General features: G+C 39.2%; 1 protein-coding gene across 4 annotated transcripts in view; it reads right to left on the minus strand.

The window, feature by feature from the left end:
- ARFGEF3 (ARFGEF family member 3) overlaps positions 1-23476 on the minus strand; it is a 129771-nt gene that overhangs the window by 87875 nt on the left and 18420 nt on the right. The window contains exons 3-9 of one of the 4 annotated variants that reach the window (XM_079148743.1): positions 23386-23454; positions 18333-18464; positions 15232-15354; positions 11930-11972; positions 8483-8561; positions 1084-1122; positions 548-652 (exon numbers count right to left, since the gene is read on the minus strand). In XM_079148743.1, the coding sequence (XP_079004869.1) occupies positions 548-652; positions 1084-1122; positions 8483-8561; positions 11930-11972; positions 15232-15354; positions 18333-18464; positions 23386-23454 (590 nt within the window). The remainder of the gene's footprint in view (positions 1-547; positions 653-1083; positions 1123-8482; positions 8562-11929; positions 11973-15231; positions 15355-18332; positions 18465-23385; positions 23455-23476) is intronic. The other 3 variants (XM_079148745.1, XM_079148744.1, XM_079148746.1) reach the window with 3 other exon arrangements.

The following is a 23476-nucleotide window of genomic DNA, read 5'->3' on the forward strand; positions in this document are numbered from 1 at the left end:
GTTTCATTTTTATTCTAAATAATACTCTCAATTATTTCTCATTTAAGAAGTTAATTTGAAATCCCATATGAACATCTGTCATTCAGCTTTCTGTCAATAAGCCCAGAGACCCAGAGCAACCAGTTGGCTGCCTGTAGGGCCTGTCGCTTCTGGAAATCTCTGATTATAAGTAAGTGACTGGCTTTCAGGTTGAGAGAAGAATGACTAGGATAGAGGATAGTTCAATATCTCTTGCCCCTGCATTGGTTTCTGGTGCACTTATAGGCTTTTATAACAAACTGAGAACGCACAAAAATCTCTGGGGTCCTTTCTTCATGACCCTACCATGTAAACAAAATGTAAGAGGGACTTGGAAGCATATTTCATTATAATAATTGTCATTCTCTCTCTCTGAATTTTGTTCTGATGCATATAAGTGCAATTCCTGCACTTTCCTTACAAGACTTCTTTGAAACTCTTGGTAGTAGGTCACAGGCACTGTGGGAAGAAGTGGAGGACTCTGCTTCAAGGAACCCCTGGAGTGGGGGGTGTGGGAGTGGGTGCTCACCAGATGAGATCAGTGAAGCCCCTGTGCAGGTGCATGGAATGGGAGGAGCTGCTGAGCACGGACAGAATGCACTCCAGGTACAGGAGCTGCAGCTGCTGGCTGTCACTGTGGAAGCGCAAGACCGACAGGCAAATGCAGGTGAAACGCAAGGCAGAATTAAAGTGCTGGTGCTGTAGAAAAACACTTGAAAACACGTTAGGCATCTCTGAAGCACAAATCTGGGGGCCAGTGGTTAATATTATGGGTTGCATTGTGTATTTCCCCTGCCAAATTCACAGGCTGAGATCTTAATCCCCAATACCTCAGGATGTGACCTTACCTAGAAAAAAGTCTTTACAGAGGTAAGCAAGTTAAAATGAGGTTGTTAGCATAGTCCCTAAGTCAACATGCCATTGTCCTGAAAAACATGGGACTCTGGACACAGAGACATGCATAGAGGGAAGATAATATGAAGAGACACAGGGAGATGATGACCTTTGAGAAGCCACAGAGACAGCCGGGAACAGATCCCCAGGCAGCCCTCAGAAGAAACCAACCCTGCTGACACCTTGATCTTGGACTTGCAGCCTCCAGAACTGTGAGAAAAAAAATTTCTCATTTTTAAAGTATCCATTTTTTGGGTACTTTATTATGGCAGTGCTAATAACGTAATACAGTTAGGCTGATTTTTTTCTAAATTAAAATTCACTTTATAGAACAGTTTTGGGTAGATTTATGTAAAAATTGAGCATGAAACAAGGACTTTACCCACCCTCACATACTGTTTATCCTACTATTACATCTTATATTAGAATAATACATTTGCTACAATTAACAAGCAAAATTATTTTGTTAATGAAAATCTATGGTTTATGCCAGATATGCTAATTTTGTTTGTTTAAATCTTTCAAGAAAACCTTGACCACATTATCCTTTAATTGGCCAACACTTTTCTATTCACATTTGACCTTCTTTATTTATTGAGGAAACATTGTTTATCAATAGAAAATTTATTTTCCCCAAAATTATTGTTATGGGGTTTCTTAGTAGAGGCAGGCAAAAAAACAAAAAAACAAAAAAACAACAAAAAAACCCCCCAAAAAACCCCCAAAAAACTCAGCACATTCTTATATATGCAGATTGTTTTCTCTCCAGCCCACTAGAAAGTATTAAAATCCCAGTAGGTGATAAAAGAGACAGATAGTGGTAAGAACATTTTTAATTTTCAAGGACACACTTACTACACGTACATATCCTTTAAAGACAATCCATGTAGGAGGATTTTTTGGAATAAAATATTCAAAAAAAGGAGACATCTGCTGAAAAAATATTTTTGGTTATACCTCTTTTTTCCTAATTTAAAATAAGCAAATGCTTAAAGGAAGCCTAGGGTTTTCAACAATTCAAACAACTCCCGGCAGAGGCAGGTAGAAGAGAAAGATAAGACTCCCGATAGGTCAACTAGAAATTGAAGGAGACAGGGAGAAAAGAAAAGCTGACCATCCCAAAGTCCAGAAACTTACATCTGTACACCTGCCATGATGAGAAAGACCATGCAACTGAAAGATAAAGGCCAGGAAGATGGAGACTGGGATGGGGGATCCATAGTTTGAATGCTACGCCAAATTTAGGCTTAAAATTGACATTGCATTCTAAAACTGGTTGGCAAGTTACAGTCCAAGGACAAAATCCTGCCCAGGGCCTGGAAACCAAAACATGCTTTCATGTTTAAAAAGGGCTACAAAACCAAACAAAATCAAAGACAAACAGGAGACAGATAGTATGTGTCAACTCATATTCTAACAAGATCTCCTTCATCCAAAAAGCTGTACAATGATTAAAATAATGCCATTATCTGGATAAAGGAATGCCACCCATATTTGGATGTACTCTACCACACCATCTGAGGACAGACGGGCGATGGGTCAGGACTGAGACTCCACAAAAATTATCACTGTTATTCATCAAGAGGAAGGTGATAGCTAGAAAGGAGTAAGAAAGGCAAGAAATAACTAGCCATTTGGGGGTCAGGTAAGTGCTTCCTGTTTCTAGGCTCCTCTTCCTACGAGTGTTCCCACACTTTTGAACAAGATGTAGTTTTTGTCCTGAAACAGCATGTTCTTCATTCTCATGGAACTAGACAGACAGAGAAGTAGATCAAGCATTAATGGGGAAGTCTTGTAAAGGAGTAATTTAATACAACTGTGAGTCCCTCTAGGAGGGGGTCTTCCTTAGAAAGATCCAGAAAGAATTTCCACAAGAAATGGAATCTTAAATGGAGACTTTAAGTTTAAGTAGGAGTCTGTCACCTGGAGTTGGGGAGTGGATGGGTGTGAATCCAGACAAGGAGGAGGAAGTTTGGACTAAGAGGTGTTCAGATGAAGCACAGGACGTGAGGATGGTATAGGCAAGAGATGGGTTGGAGAAGGGGACAGGGCCAGATGGGATGGGTCACACAGATCATGCTAAAATGCCTGGACTTTATTCTGCCTAGAAGAGTGACACCTGGATTTTTGTTTTAGAATGTTCATTCTGGATGCTGTAGCATGAACAGATTGGGGAGGGCAAAACAGGAAGACTACAACATCAACTCCAAGTTGCAACAGAAAAGTCATTTCTGGAAAGATGGCCTTCGCTATTGTCTCAGGTTAATCTTTCTGACCAATCACTGGATCCATTTCTCAGAACAAGAATTATTACATGCCCTGATACAATCTTTCTCAAACTGTCAGTCTAGCATCAGAAAACTAAAATAACTACAGAAAAAATAAATTCTCAATTTCTGAAATAATCAAAAATAAAAGCTACTGTCAAGGTTCCTGTAAGAAGCTGCAAAGCATGCCACAGTGAATACCACAGCCCCAAGGCATCAGTGGGGCTGAAAGGGAACACATCACCAAGGGAACTGGCCCAGAGGTCTCCTTGGAGACTGAACACGGCAGCTTTTCTGTGGGTTGCAGCAGTCTGGAGGATGGGCACCGGTGGCCTTGCATGAGTCATGCCATTAAGAGGGCTCTTTAAAATGTAAGCCCTCCACCAATGCCCCTCACTAGACACATAAAAGACATGTGCCTTTCAGACTTGCACAGCGGTCGGCAAATATGTGTCATGCGGAGGGTCAAGGAGAGCCTAGCATCCAGCCAACTTTTTCAAAATACCCAAGGGAAAAGTCTGCCCAGTTAGGAGGGTTTCCTGGTCTTTTATTTGAGCATTTCACGGTTGGGAGGTTGAGAATCTGCAGGTCTCCTTCTCAGATCATTGCTGACTTTCTTTCCAGGTGCAAAACCTATGGACAACAGCTCCCCGGAGTGGACCAGAGGGCTGTGAAGGCTGAGCAGCCCTGGCCTGAGCAAGGCTATTGGGTGGGCAATCCTGATAACATGGCAGCATGTTTGTGATCTCCAGAGTTCTTAGAATTCTTTTTAAAAACCATTTGACTCTGCCTTCCTTAGAAACAGATTTGAATTTAATTTGAAAAAGGAGAGAGGGAATTGAATAATTGTGTAAGGAGTCGAATGAAGTTAGAATGAATGACACACCCCTTAGGCTGCCCTCATTGATTCCAGGACTGCTGTGCTATAGATTCTTGCCTTATACTCCGCACCAGGAGGAGAGGGAGGCTGGGACAGGGTGGTAGTGACAGACAGGCAGAGAATGAATAAATATTACTCTAAGCCCAATTATCCTTCCAAAATTTCTTGGATTTAAGCAGGATCATGTAACTCATCTTGCCTAATATAGAACTCTATTAATATCGCATCACCAAGGCACGCGGGTGAGCTGTGTCGTGTACCTTGATGTATTTTCTGACTCTTTCTGAGAGACTGAGCATATCATGAATATACTCCCCTACCAAGGCAAAGCCCTATGAAGTATCTGGACACTGATTTTGGAAAGAGGTACTGATTGTTGTAAGATTTTAGATAAAGAACCTATTTAGGAGGTAGAGGAGGCATCTACTCTGGTAATAGATATAAAGCAATTAAGGTAGTAAAATCGAAAGGGACTATACAGATAAGGGCACGTAAGGAGAAAGAACAGAACACTGGGTACAAGCAGCCAAGGGCCTGGCATGACCTGTCTGGTAGACTTAGAGGCCTCCTATCCCAGCTGTACTAAGCATGCTGCACTCAGCTTCCTTATCAATGCCTCCCCCTCAACACAACTTATGGTGAGGACTCATGATGGGAAAGACCAACATCAAAGAAAGCAAATGAGCTCTGGAGGCAGAATTATGACCAGCGGAACAGTGTCAAAGAAACAGTCAAGACTATGAGAATCCTATTGAAATCATCGGGCTCCACAACAGTGTGCATGAAGCCACCTTTGACCCATTATTCAATGTGAACTCCTAGAAAGGTATGTATGCACCACAAGAATTATTTTACCAATTTAACAATCCCTATTGTCAAGTCATGGGGTTAAGAACTGTTTTCAGTGACCAATAAAAATCTATGACCTTTGATTTCTTGTGTGTGTGTGTGTGTGTGTGTGTGTGTGTGTGTGTGTGTATGCAATGCATGTTTGTGCAATGTATTTTCCTAACAAAGGACAGTCAAATTTTTATTCTAAAGAGCTCAGGGCTCCTAACAGCACCATAAACTAGAATTAGCAACTAATGGCTCTGAAAGCAAATAAATCAGTTTAGAAATAAAAAAAAAATATCAAATATTTACTATATGTTATATACTATATAATTTTTAAAATTTCTACTTGTAAGTGAATACTTCCGTAAAGAGATCAAATACAAATGCCTATAACAAAACAGGCATACTTGGCCTGTCCTGGGTAAACCAGGTTATCTTGCTCCCAGCGGGGGGGAGGTATCCTGGAGGGAGCAGTTCCTAAAGCCAGCCAGGTTTAAAGAATCACAAACTTAATGCCTAGCACTTAGTGGACTTAGTTGAGGATTTTTTTTTTTTTTTTTTTTTGACCAATGAGCAATGGTACATCTTAAGCCTACCATTTATAGAGCTACAAGTTCATTCTGACTTATTCTGATGGCTAAGTGTTAATCATTAATTGGTATAATTATTATGTATGTCCTTCATTTTTCTACAACTTAAAAATTCCAGGTTTTCCCCTTATACTACTCAGAAAAAAAAAAAAAAGTTTAGCTTATTAGTTTCCCTTTTGTCTTTGTCTTATCTTCTGATAATGCTAAGACCTGGGGTGCTGGCAACTACCTAGCTGCCATTGGCTGGCTGAGGTGTTCTCCTGAGGAACACAGTCATGCCAAAGCAGGTGCACAACAGGCAAGGTCCCTGCACCACTGAGATGGAATGGATTGAAAGCCTGTCAACAACCTGCCTGAACCAGGGTTAAAAAGGAGGGGCTTCTGCACAACCACAAAGTGACAAAGTGTCCCCACCCCTGTGAGTGACGCCTTCCTCTTCTCCAGTGACAACTCTAGCTCCCACCTGCTCTCCTCAGAAGCCAAGGTGTCCAATGCTAGCGTTGACCTCACTTTCTGAAATTACTCAATCCTTGAAAATAACTCTCAATTCCTTCTACCTGCTCCCAAATCACCTAATCCAAGCTCAAATCCTATAGTGATTCCTCTGAACAGCCTTTTACTATATGCTCCTTAGTTTCTCACAGTGGACAGACCCTCTCACTATAATGAATCAATAAGCCCAACTCTTGTTAACCTCTGTTCTTAGTGATCTTGGCTAATGGGTACTGACTGTGTTAAGTGAGTTTCCTCATTCCATCTTATAAAACTCCTAAATTATTTCATGTTTCTAATATTTTATGATAATAACAATACTAATGTTAATTGTTGTATAGAAAACATAAGCTTGGGGTAGTTGAGATCTTTGCCCAAAGTTCAGAACTAGTAAGGAGGGGCTGGGGTTGTAACTCAGTGGCAGAGCACTTGCCTAGCGTGTGTGAGGCACTGGGTTTAACTCTCAGCACCACACATAAATAAATAAATAAAAATAAAGGTCCATCTACAACTAAAATTTTTTTTAAAAATAAAAGAACTAATAAGGAGCACAACAGTGATTTAAACCCAGGTAACCCAAGAAAGGGCCAGTAGTGACCAAAGCTCCCTCCTGAGTGAGTCTTAGGAGAGAATGTGCAATGGAAACCCTTGCTCTGATGTAACAGCTGAGTCTGTGGTGATGGATAAGAACTGGGCAGGGCTGGGGAGAAGTCAGGACTAGAGGAGTTCAAAACCCTGCTCGCTGACACGTTGAGTGAATATCTAACCCATCCAAAGCAGGACACTGTTGGGAGCAAGGAAGGATGATTATAATTATTATACAGCAGGTGTATCCTGAGATGGTCTCCAGAAAACCTGGTGGCATGGGGACTGTTCTGGTGAGTCACTGCAGTTGGAGCCAAGAGTCCTCTGTTAGGATGGTAGTCTGAGTGTCAGTTCTTCTGTTCCAACTCTCTAGAGCCAGGAAGGGTGGGGACCTGAGCAGGGTACAGCAGGACCCTTTGAGGTCCCTTCTGCTGTTAGACTCATCTTCCCAGAGAGGGGAAAAAGTCCAGACCTGCCTCCTATGTAGGGCCCAGGGGTGGGAGAAACTTGAGGGGGAAGTGGGAAAGAAGTTAAATGCTATTTCTTTTTGGTTTATGCTATCCGTGAATTAAACAGCCTTCCCCATTTTGTATGTATGTTTAAGGTATATGACATGATGTATGATGGTTCTGTTGTGAAACAAGAGAACAATTCCATCATCTCAGTTACCCATTTTCCCCTGCCATGGCAAGAGCAGCTATAATCTACTCATTTAGCAAAAATCCTGAGTGACACGCACTGTTGTCAACTACTGTCCTCATGCTGCCATCAGGTCATTTGAATTATTCATCTTACATATTTGCTACTCTCTCCATTTCTCAACCTCCAAACCTTGTAATTATTAGTTTCTTCTCTGTCTCTATGTATTTTACCTTTGAGTGCCTGATGTAAAGAGAGTTTTTATTTAGTTAAAGTAGGCAGGCAACTTACAGGAACAATGGATAAATTGATATAGAAACCATTTGGCAATGACTTTTAAAAGTACATCTAAGTTTAGCTTTAAAATAATCCTGAGATTCTGAAAAATAAAAAAATAGGTTTCTGCATTGTTTTCAGCAAAGTGAAAAACCTCATTCATGTCTAACTAGTCCATTTTCCCAATCATTAATGTACTTAAACTCCTATAAATAAACATTATCTGCATTATCAAATGTCCTAATTACCAGTAAATGATAGTTTAATGTGTCTTTCATAATTCAAAGGACACTTCAGAATGTTATCTGTGGTAGCATTTTGTAATCACCATACAGGCAGCTGGTAGAGACTGTTCACCCCATCTTGGAAAGTCTGGCTATTTTATAATTTCACTGTAACTAGATGAAGAACTTGTCTTCTTAACTTTCTGCCTGGAGAGATAGCAGGAGACATGGCCAAAGCGAATTAATACCATTGATTAAATGGGTGTATACCTAAATGGAAGTATATGGCATTCAGAATAACATGCCCTTTTTAAAGCTAGGCATGTGAGCTCACAGGCTCAGGTACAGTGAAAAGAAGAAACAGAGGAAGTCCACATGTTCCAACCCTGTCATTTAACAGAGGAAGAAAGTGTAGCGCAGTTCAATGGGAAGAGTCATTCACGGTCCCGCAGCAGGGCTGTGCCCGAGGTAGCAGCAGCCCTCACGTCAACCAGCTCTTAGCCTGACCTCCTCTCCACTCAGCTCCACGCGCTGGGGATTAACTCTTCTTTGCAAGATGTTGTTTTCCCATTTTCACTTCAGAAAATTATATCCTTTGGTAATGATATCTGGCATTTGGGGACTGCCCAAGGTCTCTGAATACATTTCTCAGGAAAGACAGGTGTATCCCAGGGGGAGGGAATGACTGTCCCTATCATCTGTAATTTTAAGTGATGCCGTAGACAGACGATATTTCAGAAATAGACCATTGGTGGTTAAGAGCGACAGCAGAAAGGCACTTACTTTATGGAGGCTTGTAGCTTCTCACACAGCACAGTGAGGACAGAGACCACATCATCACAGAGGGCCTCTACTGTTGACCCTTCAAAACAGAGGTCACAGGCGTTAGACACCAGCGGGGGCACTGGCAGCTCCCTCAATGCTCCTTCCCATCCTCTGCCTTTGATGTATTTCAGGACTAAGAAGATGATTCTCAGATGCAGAACCTCCCTTTGGCCCCCAAGACAATCACAAAAAGAATTAAATATCATTGTCCCTTTCTAAAGTAAAACAAACAAAAGATAGCCCAGGAAGAAAATAATACATTTTTTCTTACTGTAAATAAAATTCATGCACACTTAATGAAAGGATATTTGGTGAATTTGAGAAACAACACAACTGACAATGATTTTCTCACTATTTAGGCCACTGGGCTATCTATAGATCCCTTGACTCTGACTTCTTGAATCTCTGAGTCTTTGAAGCAGAGCTGAATTGCATCCCAGAGAGACACAATATGGAAGCATGGGGAACAAAAGACAGGCTTTTGGAGTTAGAAACCAGGCATGGGGGGCAAAATATTTCAATCACCACCTTCGCCTACTTTAACTATTTGTCCAGCTCTGCAGGGTGCATGGTCCTTGTTGATAATGGAGCAACAAGCAATGTCAGAAAAATAATTTTCCCCTCCAGACATGTTCTAATTTCCAGAGACTAGAATTAAAACTCCCACAGAAGCATTGTGTGAAAAAGGCTAGAATTTGGAATCTGTTCAAGTACAGGTTCACAACTTGCTAATGGTATAAGCCTGGTAAGCTTCCGTTTTCCTCAGGGCGAATGAGATAAATAATACCAATTTCACAGAATGGCTGGGCAAAGTGAAAGAAGTAAAAGCATTTGTTTACAGCAATAAAAACCCACAAGGATCTATACCAAGGTGGCAAAGCATCTGGTGGATGTATAAATGAATGAATGACCATGAAGTTAACAAAGATGGAGAAAACAGTGACAAGAGTGTAGACAGAAAGAGCTGGAGGAGGGCAGGAGAAACAGAAACAAGTGGACAGTCCTTAAAATTTAAGACTTCAAATGTAGGAAAGAAATTAAGAAATCCTATGGCATGACGATAAGACAATTTAAAATAAATAAGATCCACAATGATCCTTAAGATCAATTTTAGATAAACTCCAAATGAGCCCCCTCCCCCCCATCAGTGCCTTACAAAAAGAATTTTTAGAGATGTGTCCTTGATCAAAAGGACTTTAAATCCCTTTTTGGTTTATAAAATCATACTATGTTAAAGTGAAGCTTTCATGAGAATGTAATAGCCAAAAAGAGAGGGAAGGACAGGTGGGGAATCTTGTGGTCTATCACTGGAAGCTTCAAAAGCAGAGAAGATGCTGCAACTCTTTCTGGAACACAGTCCAAGAATGTGGCAAGATGGGACTAAAACAATACACCACAGCGATGCTTTAGAGTAAACGACTTAAAGCATTTCTTGTTCTCGTTTACCCCATGCCCATTTTTTTTCCCTAATTGTGGCAAATTTGCTGTTTTTCTCCCTCCCTCTCATTTCCTCCCTTCTCTCACACCTTCTCTCTATTACTAAATGGTAAAAATATAAAAGAACAGCATATTTTCCCAACATTTTTAAAGTTACTGAATAAAATCTGAAATAAAACCTATAGTTAAATTTTTAATTAGGTTTGAATTTTTGAATTTTTGATTTGATTTTTTCCAAGGAATAAGACTAGATCCCTGCACCAAACAGAAGAAAAAGTAGGCCCAAATCTTCATCATGTCAGCTTAGGACCAGACTTCCTTAACAAGACTCCCAGAGTGCAAAAAATAAAAGCAAGAATCAATAAATGGGATGGATTCAAACTAAAAAGCTTTTTCTCAGCAAATAATCATGTGAAGATAGGGCCTACAGAGTTGGAGAAAATCTTTTCCACATACACTTCAGATACAGCACTAATCTCCAGAATTTATAAAGAACTCAAAAAACTTTACACCAAAAATACAAAGAACCCAATCAATACATGGGCTAAGAAACTGAGCAGATACTTCACAGAAGATATACAATTGATCAACAAATATATGAAAAAATGTTCAACATCTCTAGTAATTAGAGAGAAGCAAATCAAAACCACCCTAAGATTTCATCTCACTCCAATTAGAATGGCTAGTTTTAAGAACACAAGCAACATAGGTGTTGGCAAGGATAAGGGGAGAAAGGTACACTCATGCATTGCTGGTGGGATTGCAAATTGGTGCAGCCACTCTGGAAAGCAGTATGGAGATTCCTCAGAAAACATGGAATGGACCCACCATTTGACCCAGCTATCCCACTCCTTGGTCTATACCCAAAGGACTTAAAATCAGCATACTACGGTGACACAGTCACTTCAATATTTATAGCAGCTCAATTCAGAATAACTAAACTATGGAACGAACCTAGGTTCCCTTCAACCGATGAATGGATAAAGAAACCGGTATATCTACCCAAGGGAAATATTATTCAGTCATAAAGAATAATAAAATTATGGCATTTGCAGTTAAGAGGATGCAGTTGGAGAATATCATGCTAAGCAAGATAAGGCCAAATGTTTTCTCTGATAAGTGGATGCTGATACATAATGGTGATGCCGGTGAGGTAAGGGAAGAATGCAGGAACTTTGGATTGTGTAGAGGGAAGTGAGGGGAGAGGTGGGGGCAGAGGGTAGGAGAGATGGTAGAATGAGACAAACATCATTATCCTTTGTACATGTATGATTACATGAATGGTGTGACTCTACATCATGTACAACCAGAGAAATGAGAAACTGTACTCCATTTGTGTACAATGAATCAAAATGCAATTCTGCTGTCATATATAACTAAATAGAACGAACAATAAAAAATTAAATTACTTGTCAATTATCTGTACACCTCCATTTTTTAAAAATTTTTCTGTAGCTCAGTCAGAATAAAAGTTTCTTAACTTGATTTCATCTGTAACTTAAATTGGGCTGTCTGCAAAACTCCCTGTAAGATGACTCATTTTTCATGTCAAGAAATTGGTATTGGACAAACATAATTCTAGTGCAATAGCAATGTATGTCAACCAGGTTTTTATAATCCTCTAACAAATTTTTATTTTAGCAATTAAAACTCACTTCACGGAGAACAGAATTACAAAAACAAGACAAAACAAAACAAAAAAAAAATAGCCTCAGAATAGCAGGTTTGTAAAGAGTTAATTTCCCTCTTACAGTTGAAATAGAATAGGTGCAGTTGGCACAGAGTGCAGGAACAGAAGGAAGACAGCAGCTGATTAAATAATACCTCACAGGGCAGAGCTAAGCAGAACCTCCAGGGGGAACAGTAAACTAACCTGAGACCCTCATCTTTACACCCCAACAACAAGCGCATAGTAGGCATTCTCACACCCACTTTTTAAACTGAACTAGTAAAAATTAAATCTGATACCTTGACTTCGGAATTCTTGTGGGACATCTGGATTTTCAATTATCTAGTGAGAGAGAAACACAATTATGAGATTTAAGCCAGAAAAATCCTGATGCTTAGATAATGGAGAAAACTAGGAAACAAAATGGCGTCCTGAGTGCTCTGGGCACAGGTACCTTACCTTAGTACACCATCCAGCTCTTGATGGCATTTGATGCCTCACTGCTTTTATGAGAGAGTATGATGTTTAGAATTGAGCTTATCAGTTCCCCAGATTCACTCAAGGGTCCACATACTTCCCTGAAATTAAGCTGCATGGTGCATTGTATGATCCCATGTAGCTAGGCTATCATCTTTGCACAGACAATAACTTACCCCAGGGCCATGACACAGACTACACTCTCCTAGGCCCTCACAGATACAGACTCCTACTCATAAGCGAATCAGAATACAGGCTCAAAGATGACCTCAGCTCAAAAGCACCATCTTCCTATTTAATGGGGAGCATATTAACTTCCGACTGCCATTCTTGACTATTGCTAGGTGCATCCAGAACTATTAAGGGAAGAGACAGCTCCTTGGAAAAACAGGAAGGGAAAGCCACTTACACAGAATGAAACTTCCTTCCCAACCCAGGAATTATTCAGTGACCACGGATCTGAGAATAGGAAGATGCTTCACTCTCCCTACAACTTAGAACCAGGAGATACAAGAAGGTATTTTCATGCCAATTAACCACTAGACATGTAAATCATCCATGGTACTGTTTTTACTTTAACTTGTTAGAGGCACATATTTCTACTATTTTCCATTCATTAATTTGCAGCAAGCTCACTGCTTCCACTTTGTGAAATGTTGTATCAGTGTCTACAGCTTAGCACAAGGCTAAACACAGGTTAGAACAATGTTTTCTGAGGAAGCACATCTGAATTACATTTCAGGGTAGAAGAATCTCTACCCCCAAATATTTATAAGTGGCAATTTTTGTTTTTTGAAATCAAATCAATAATTTATGATTTAATGAGGGTTTTGGTCATTTAAATAATTCAAGAATAAATTTAGGATAATAAATCAGGATTTCTGAGGATACAAAATCAAAACTGATATCCATTTGGGGACAGGGTGGAGATAGACATTAGGTTGAAGATGGACTTCATGTTAATGCTTTTGCATTCTATATTATTTGTTTTCTTTCTACTATTTGTAGGTCTTCCTAGTTTTGAGGTGCCCCTCGATGTCTTACAGTGATGGGTCATGCTACGAAGCAAATACATTGTTCCCAGGTAATGTTATGTGTCCCCCAGGGGAATACACAGCCTCCTCAGAGCAAACCTTACCATTCCCACAGACCTCTCCTCTTCAATAGTGTTTTTTAAAAAATACCCAACTTTCGGGTGGCAAAACATATTTCCCTCTCTTAGATATCACAAATCCTTCAACATTAGCATCCTGAGAACAGTATTTTCTGGGAAATGGAATTATATCTCCAATGGATTGTATGGGTAATAGAAAGAAAATAATGAAAACACTAATTTTCTACCTAATTTGAGATTATGCCTCAGGTTGGGGTGAATACAAATGGTCAATGATGAGCAGAAGCAGAAGGCTGAGTAGTCAAACATTAGATGCCTAGGACAGAGGCATATAACCTCTGTAGTATCCACCAGCCCTCCACAACCACACTTGTTACCATTCTTCTGGAACAGCACTGAGCTGAAAGGTTGAAGTATTTGACTTGAAACCCAATACAGCCATGTGTCACTTAACAATGGGGACATTTTCTGAGAAACTCATTGTGAAGCACTTGTTACTGTGAGAACATAACCAAGTGCACACACCCACGTGATATAGCCTACTCTGCCCCAGGAAGTATGGTGGATTCCATTGTATGTCCAGCCTGTCCTTGACTGAAATATTGTTGCATGGGGTAACTGTCCTTTTCTAAACATTTAAAAATAAGATATTTAAATGAACTAATGATCAAAAGTACATAGAAACCACAAAGTTTCTCTTAACTATTTTAAAACATTAAGATATTGCTAATATTAGAGTATTTGATCATGATTATGGTTGTATATGAACATAAGAATTCTCAATATCTTAGATCTATTTTCATTAAAAACACTTTTCCTTCTACTATATTTTCTATTTATGTATTTTAAAAACCACAAGTATTCCCAAACATCATATTCAAAATCTTAGTATACATTAAATTATTTTTAATAAGGGGAAAACAAAAGTAATATCTCAAGTTAAAGCAATTTTAACAGGAACTTGGGCTTTGGACATAGCAAACACAAAAGAAAACAGGATTTGATTTTTCAGACTCGTCCTATTTTTCAAATGTTAGCTGCCAGAATATATATGAACTGAGAAATGGACAGGGAGCCAGTCAGGGGTGCTTTAGTTCTGGTTCTCTTAACTAATTTTAGATTTCAATTTCATCTCTTTGGGCTTTATCTTATAAAAACACTAAAATGAGGAATTAAAGAATCTGACATGATAATCTCTAAATTTCTCCTAAACCCCATGATCATCTTAACAACTAGAAAACCGAAGTTAAAACTGAGAAATAATTGAAGTTAAGCACAAAATCTTAATTTCTGTACAATTAATTTCTGAGATATTTGGACTGCAACTGAGACTTCCCATTTTAAAAAATAACTAATGTCATTTCAAGAACACCTCTTGCAGATCTCAAAATAATTTTAATCTTAAGTTGTTACAGAGGCAGATTTTCAAAACAAAACACCCATCCTCCCACTGACATTCCCAGAAAATAAAATATACAAGAAGCCCAATTACATTTACATTTTTCTCTAGAAACTCATTTTAGACAATCTGTTCAAGTTTAGAGCAAGGAGTTCTAGAGTAGAGGCTCCGATGACAGAGAATACGAGTGTGGCTTTACTCTGACTGCAGTGAGGAAAACTTCCTGCCATAACCTTAGTTCACAAAGGACCGCGTCTTAAAGCATGAGATGAACTGCTATTCATTTTTCATAGTTTCAAATCTACTATCACAATAAACTTTTTAAAATGTTCCATGTAAGGGGTTTAAAAGAAAAGTAAATTTTAAAATACTGACCACACAATTATGGAAACCATAGGGAAAAACGACTCTCAAAACTTTAGGGTGAAGTAGGAACATTTCTAAACAGTTTAATTCATTTAAGTGAATTTTCTTTCTGAAAAAGCAAGCCCTCACTAGTGTTTCCAGAGGGCAGCAGCAGTGGCAGCGGGTCCCTGGAGCGACACCCCGCCTGCGGTTACTAACTGAGACGCCACTTGGACCACAATGCACCAGGAGTGCTATAGGCTTACCGTGTTTTCCTGCCTTTGCCTTAACTGCAAAGTCAAGTCGCTCAGCATTTGGCTCAAAGTTGCCCGCACAGCAGTGTTTATACTACGTTGGTGACAGCTGCAGGTGTACGTCTCAATGCATACCTGGGAAAGAAAGAAGATAGTAACACGTGTGTTCTAGGCCTCCGATCACTACCAACTGTCCTCTGCTTCAACCAGGGAGAATACCAAATCCTTCTCAAACAGAAAGCTTGATTTTGGATTAGTTTTCAGTGAAAATAAATGGATTTAAAATCTCTGGAAATTTGTTTTTAAGCAAATAGAAAAGTCATATTTCCCTAAGGCTTACCATTCTTACATTCTTATTCTTTTGAGAAGCAAATTAGAGAGCTTTACATGAGCCAGATAATTCTATTTAGAACAAACTCAGGTGGCTGTAAATTAATGAGGAAAACCTCCCTTTGTGGCCAAAGGGAACAGAATTTATTAACTTGTGGGTTATAAAGTGTGGGTACAGGACTATTGAAACCCTTTCACCTTTGCTCGGAATGAGTTTGACTTTGGATTGACTCTCTAGCTATGTTCTTCTGGACATTTTATAAAGGTGGAACAGCTCGTGGTAAAAATGCTTCCTAGTTACTATGCTGTGTCTCAATGGGGATAACTGTGTTAACTCTAAATACCTGCTGGGAAGTCACAGGGCTTCCCTGGGTTTGGTGACTCTTGTAATGGAACCCAACCTCTAAAGGAACTCTGCAAGCTCTGTTCATAGAGTTGTTTTAGAAGCATTGGTTCTTAATTGGGACATGTGCTCCCAAGCCAAGGTGACTCTGCCCTTACTGATGTGGCTCTTAGTCTCTTGCACTTACACTGTCATTTGAGAGCCAGGGACTAGCTTCTGGACTGGCGTGAAGACCCCGTGATAGATGCGTGCCTGATATTACCTGCTTCTGTTTCCTGTCCTGCATCCTGCTAAGCGAATATAACTGGTAAGGCCTTGAGTCTGAATGTATAGTTGAGCTCAAGAAGGTTCCCTGGTGGCTACTGGTGTAGGAATCCCAATTAAAAAAAAATTCCTCATTGATAATGATGATGCTGAATGTCATGACTTTTCAGGGTTTTTCTTTTTTTAATATATATATATATATATATATATATATATTTTTTTTTTTTTTTTTAACTGTCCATGGACCTTTATTTTATTTATTTTATGTGGTGCTGAGGATCAAACCCAGGGCCTCACACATGCTAGGCAAGCGCCTTACCACTGAGCCACAACCCCAACCCTTCAGGGTTTTTCTGTTTTTTTTTTTGTTTTTGTTTTGTTTTTTTCCCAAATTATTTTTTGAAGCTATAGGAATGGGCATAATAATCAAAGCATACTTTAAATTTGCCTACCTTTTCTCTGTATAAGGTATTCATCCTTTCAATTTCACAAAGAATAGTTCAGGATTTAATGTACCTAAATCATTTTTCTAGGAATAGCTCCAAGAATATTTATATTTGGAAAAAAAAAAGTTCTCACCTAAATGGAAATTTAATTTAATGATTGATAACTGAGATGGGAGAAAGACTAAAGGTTAATCTTTGTTGCTGCTACTGCTTGAATTATGGGAGTTTCCAGGCAAGCTCATGATAATAACCTTTGTGTAAAATTACCTAGGTAAAAGAAAATATTTTCTTTTTCTTTTTGGTGCTGGGGATCAAACCTTGAGCCTCACATATGCTAGGCAAATGCTATGCCTCTGAACTACATCCCCAGCTCCAGAAAGAAAGTTTTCAAAAGGTTTATCTCTTGTAGAGTGCTTAATGTTTCAAAGGTGCATTTGAAACTTAACCCTATTATTTTGAAGTTGACCTAGATGAATTCATTTTATAGTTAAAAAACAGAAGCTACACAGTATTTTCATAAAACTATTTTGAACATGTGAAATTTATTTTCTCAAATGATTATGAATTATATTGGATGTAAAGGGCCACTAACTTATATAAACATAGAAAAAAGGTCTTTTAATCCCAAAGGCTTCTGCTTTGGCATGCGATGTAATGATTTAAACACCTTGAAAATACTTCTAAATGAGTGCAGTGTTCCACTCAGATGAAACCAAATTCTACATAATCTGGAACACTAGTACCATTTGTACCTCACAACTTCACAGTTTTCTTTATAGCTTACATTTTCCAAGAAATCTTTGTAACTGTTGATCTGTAAGATCTTTAAGCATTGACATAAATTTAAGGGGAAATTTTAAGCCTTAAAAGCATTGAAGATGAAAGAGCAACTATTTTGAGAGCTCAACTCCATACTTAAAATATAAATTATCTTGAATACTGAGCCATACACACTAGACAGCCTTCCTTAAAAAACTGTATCAGTCACTTGAGGCCCATGAAGTGGCACACAGGAGCATGTGGACTTTATGTAACACGGTGTTACAAACAGATAAGAACTTGGCAAATGCCAAACACATTTTTAAGTTTTAATGCCACTACTGCTCTTTGTTGTCAATACTACAGGGATAACATTGAACATGACTTTGCGTGGGGCATGTTTACTAGCTTAAAAAAATGTATTCATCTGAGAGGCTCATTCTTCTTAACTTGGGAATATATATACCGAATATGACAAAGATACTTTCTGTTAAATATAAAAATCACCACTTACTGATAATATCCTATCTGTAGGAACTTAGGAAGAAGCACTTTATCAGCTGTCCTGGCATTTCCCGAAGCAGTTTCTTAAACTTGCTTCAGTAATCATAAACTGGTAAACTAGTAAGCTTCACAGAAATAGTGCTTCCATTTGAAACCTGAACACCGTATTCAAGATCAGAGATTTTTCACCACATGAGGATTTTCCTTTCTCTCCCTTAGGGTCATAGTAAGATGAGCACAATCAACAAGAGAAGCTAAGAGAATCTCAGTTCAAAGGCAGACTGAGTTTCTGCAAAACGAGCGCTCATGGTTTCTTTTTTTTTTTTTCTTTCTTTTTTTTTTTTTTAGTCACCCCAATATTGTTCTACCTTCCCCGCCCTTTGCTTTCATAATGCAAACTTAACAACTGAAAAGCCTCGGGCTTGCACCTCTGCCAGAGCCCAGGTGCAAAGAACCAAGTGAAATACCTGGTAAAAAGCCACAGGCCCCTGATTGCCAGGGAATGCACGATGACACAGGGCAGTGAGCAGAGTCATAAGGTACATTTTGATCATTTCATGCATTTGTGGATGTCCAGCTTTACGACATGCTAAACACAACTGAGAGCAAAAACACAGATGGTTAATGAAGCCAAGTCAACCACAAAAGCAGAAGGAAAAAAAAAAAAAAGAAAGAAAAGAAAAGGCACAAGTTCGCAGGCATACATGAACAAGAGTCATCAGGTAAGTGGACTGATAAATAAAAGTACTCGGTTAAACCCATGGTAGATTGCTGTAGTATTGAACATTAAGTGGCAAAATGAAGCAAAGTTGATATTTAATATATATTAGCCAAAGTGAGCAAAAAATTTAAAGAAGCCTCAAGAGAAATTTGCTTAGCTTTGTGAAATACGTTTTTCACTTCGTTGAACTATACACCTACCTTCTCTTTCCTACTCAAAAGGGGTCAGTATCATTGCTGTGTTAAAATAGTGCACAATACTGAGTCCTAATTTCCATAGAGAGAAGAGGTAGGGTATTTCCAATTGCAAAAAACAAAACAAAACAAAACCTTATAGTGATGAAAAATAGCTTATGGTGACAAAAATGAGAAAGGATCGGAGATTAAGATGACAAGATAATGAAAGAAATGCCTTCTAGATAGGGAAGACTATGTAGGTGGGTTGATCACATGAGAACCAGAGAAAATTTTGGTTATCACTGTAAATCTAAACTCTGATAAATTATGGTGACAACTCAGTTGCCAGGCCATTTCTTATTCTCTTTGAAAAAGGTCTGCTGCCTAGGAGGTGAACAGTTGTAACAGGTGGGTACATGGCAAGAGGTACTTCATCAAATTGGTATACACATCTGTGCATACACACACGGGAAATTGAAGTTGTATTATTCCTAGGAAATGTGTGTATAAATAAGTCTGATTGCCATCTGGGTAGGAAAGCTTGCTTGTATTCCTTTTGGATTTCAACCTGAAGATGTCTTAAAGTGCTAGGCATACATGGAAAACTCTGATTGCGACATTTTTCCTCTGGGCCTAAGCTGACATGTTAAAATAACTTTTAACACCTCACCTGGTTGACTCCTACACTTTCCCGGGTAGGGCCTTCTGCCTGGTTTGTGGTCTATTGAGATTTAGCCTCTGCCCTATGATCCAGCCAAAGCAAAGTGGGGAGGGTCTCACTGCTCTGCATATCTTCTGACTCCAAATAAGGGCTCCAGGAGTCAGAGGTTAGAGAGAGGTGGAAATTCTTGCAGTGAAGGCTAGCTTAGCAGTTAAGTGGTTATGAACAGACACTGCAGACATCCATTCAGAATCAATACAGGGAAAAAAAAAAAAGGGAGAATGTCAAGAAAGAAAAGGGAAGCTTCCTGCAGGGATTTCCTCCCTCTTGTGGTCTCAACTGGCTTGAGGCAGGGGACTTGCCCCTACAGTAGTTTTCTTGCCAGGATGTGGGGCTTGCCTTTCCAGACTCCCAGAGAACATAACATACAAGATGTTTCCAAAATAAATGGGTCAGGGCATCTCTACACCTTTCTTCTGAATTATATATGGGCACCATCTGTCCTTAGTTGTAGACCACTTTATGTCTACAAGTAGTGCTACCACAGCAGAATAAGAAAAGTATTACTGAACATTTCAAGGGTTATAAACTATCCCTATTAAAAAATACTTTTGTGATGACTAGAGCTGTTAAATAAGAATCTTTGGTGGTAGATCTTGAACTGCAATGTTTTTAAGTTCCCCAGGGTAGCATGGAGAACTACTACTAAACTGGTGAGATAATACTCAGAAAAGATAAACCATCAATGTGCAAAGATGCCCAAGAAAGTGGCATATTCCTAAAAAATAAAATGCATCCATACTTCAGCCTCATGTGTAAAAACACCACATAAACATTATTGCTATTAAGATGCCTCCAGAAAGGTCCACAGGGAGTATGCCTCCTAAAAACTTCAGTTGGTTGCCAAAATTATTGTGCCAAGATTCTACTGACATTTTCTAAGAGTGAGGATAGCCAGGGGACAGTACAGGATAGTGGTTTAATAGCACACGTTTGCAATAGAGAATCTGGATTTGAATATTTTGGGCAAGAAAATTAACCTTATTTTGCTTAGTGTTCTTATTTAGCTGGGTTGTGGAGGAGAATATTTATATATATTCTTATATATTCTTACCTTTAATATATGATATATATAATGTGTGTGTATATATATGTGTGTGTGTGTGTATGGTGCTACTTGCTGCCATGCCCTAGGGACTCAATGACTAGTAGCTATTATTATTAATCAGTATTTTGAACTCAGGAGATAGATGGATGGATGGAAGCAGTGAAAAGGGGAGGTCCCTAAAAATATAAATCTTAGAGAAAAAAAACAATACTCTTCAAAACAGATTCTGCCAGGCCCTGACGGCAAGCCATAGAAACAAAAACTGGAAATTTCCAGAAGTCAGTAAGATGAAACCAGCAAAGACACATTTACAGACTGGGCTTTCTGCTTTTGAGAAATCCCATAAAAGAGTTGTTAGCAGGCCCAGAGGCAACCAAAATCCATCATCTAATTTTTCTAATTAGCTTCTGAGAGCTTTTGGCTATGACTCAATCTTTTCCTTTATGCCCAGACCTTGGCACTTTGTACATCCATAGCTTTTTCCTATATTAAGGTAGCTGTCCCTGGAAAACTCACCTGCTAATATGGACAACAGAAGAGGACTTATGTATCTATGGAGTCTTAATAATGACTGTTCAGGAAATTGATCAGATATTTCATAAGAATCCACTTTAAAAGTTGATATTTCTTTTTTCTTCCTGCAGCACAAAGGTGTTCTTCTGAAAAACTTTCCTAAGTGCTGTTTAATTAAGCAAGTTAAAGTCAGACATGCTCACAAAGCTGGCTTCTTATTTACATTTTGAGAGCCTAATGATCCTTTTATAGTTTCAGCAGGACCTTGGGGAAATAGCCTCATTTTTCATACTTAAGTACACATTCCAGTTTCCTGATCAGCAGGTTTCAGGGTAAACACTCTCCTGGAGTAAATTGTCAACGTACACCAGAATGAGAAGGAACAGCAAGATTCTGCCCACATTTCCAGAGGGATTTTCAATGACTTGTTTTAAGGTATCTTTATAAAATTTTCCCAAACTATTTTTTTTAAAAGGCAAACATATAACATTTACCATGTGTCTGGACTTGTACAAACAACTTTTTACTTGGATTGTATTTTTTGTGTCTAATGGGAACACCCTCACCACAAGACAGGTGTATTTATCTTTTCTTTTACAGACAGCAAACACAAGGCCCAGAGAGGTTGGCCAGGCAACACAGGGATGAGGGAGAGCAGGGTTCACCCCGGGCTGTGGGGATGGGGCTCCAGAGCCCATTCTTATTACTACTACATTCGAGTGACTTTATCTGTAATCTCCATCTTAGAGGGGTTTTTATTTGGTTGTTTTCCTTCTATGGTTTTGGTAGAGACCACTGTGTTCTGATGATCTATCCTGCTGAATCTTCTCCTGGCTTCTAGATACTCTCGGTGAACCTTTACTTGTGTTGGCCCTGGCCCTGTGTGTCCATGGCTCAAGAATTACACATTTTGCTTCAGATTCTCACTCAAAAGCTGGTTTCTGTGAGGATAAGATAAACTCCTGCTTCGCAGGGGTGGCACAAAGCTCCCTGGCAGCCCCCTACTCCTGAAGGCCCTAGGACTCCTTGCTGTTCCCTCTCCTGGCTCCATCTCTAGGGCAGCACTTAGCATTTCCCATCTTCCTTCAGAACAAGCCTCTTGCATGCAGATCCTACTTCTTACTATTTTCAGAAACGACATTGTCCTGTGACAAGCAAACCTGCAAATAAGAACACTCACAGTATCTCTTAAAAGTCAATTGAAAGCAATTACTGACAACTATTCTATTTCATTACTTATTTTATGGAGTAAAACATAAACGTGCTAAAGAAAATATATCTTTATAGATACATATTTGGAAACCAGTGGCTAATTGGCTGCTGCTTTTGTTTTGGTAGACACAAATTTCTATATGTTTAGGAGTGAGTTTCTCTTAATTTCATTTTTAAAAATTTCTATATACTTTTTTAGTTGTAGATGGATATAATACCTTTATTTTATTTATCTTTATGTGGTGCTGAGGATCAAACTGGGGGATCACATGAGCTAGGAAAACACTGAGCCACTGAACCACAACCCAGTCCCTTACTTTCACTTTTTAATACCACGTGATTCTGTAAAAAGTACATATATCTGCTAATAAAAATACTACTCATGAGAGTTGATCATTGATTGGGCTTTCCTTTTCTCCATGATTTCAGAATTCAGAGAATGATTGTCTCTTTGTGATCTGAATATACACTCTCGCCAGAAAAAACAAATCCTGAAGACAATCTTTTCAAGAAGTGGAAGGAAAATTATTCTAAGCATAGTAAAATTCAGCTTTGAAATGGTGATACTTCCAGAAGCCAAAGGCATTTGCCAGACATTCCAGAAGCCAAGTTTCCTGTTGGACACGTTTTTGGGCATGCTGGAAGACACATGCGACCCTATTCTACAGCAGACTGAAAAGAAGGCTTTTTGATGTCAGCTACAAAAGGCATCCGCCAGGGCTTAGGAGATGTGATGGGATTTAATCAATAAATGACTCTCTAAAGCTCATCCTTGGTTTCTTAACAACCATTTTTAGAAAGCAAATGCTTTGTAATTCATCTTAGGAAAAATAGACCAAGAAAGCAATAAGTTTGGCTGCAGCAGATTTGGGGGGGGTCCAGGACTGTTATTTCCATGGTTAAAGCTTCAGGTTAAGCAAACCCAAGCATCCATAGCACTAGGACACATGGCATTATGGGTAAGCACAGTGGGCCACAGAGCATGCCGTCTGCAGTTCCTTCCCAGAAATTTCCCACAGTGATCGGAGAAGGGCTCACCCCATTGTTGGGGCTCAGTCTCACCCCAGTGTTTAGCCCAATGAGAGTGAAAGCAGCCACGAGCAGCTTTACAAACAGGAGTGGCACTCACCTCTGCGATCTTCAGCACAGCGCTCCCGTTCAGGTCAAATGTTGGGGTGTAGGTGATGCACAGTAACACCTGCAACCCACAGGAGGTGAGG

This window comes from Sciurus vulgaris (genome assembly GCF_902686455.1).
Source record: "Sciurus vulgaris genome assembly, chromosome: 7".
Taxonomy (NCBI): Eukaryota; Metazoa; Chordata; class Mammalia; order Rodentia; family Sciuridae; genus Sciurus; species Sciurus vulgaris.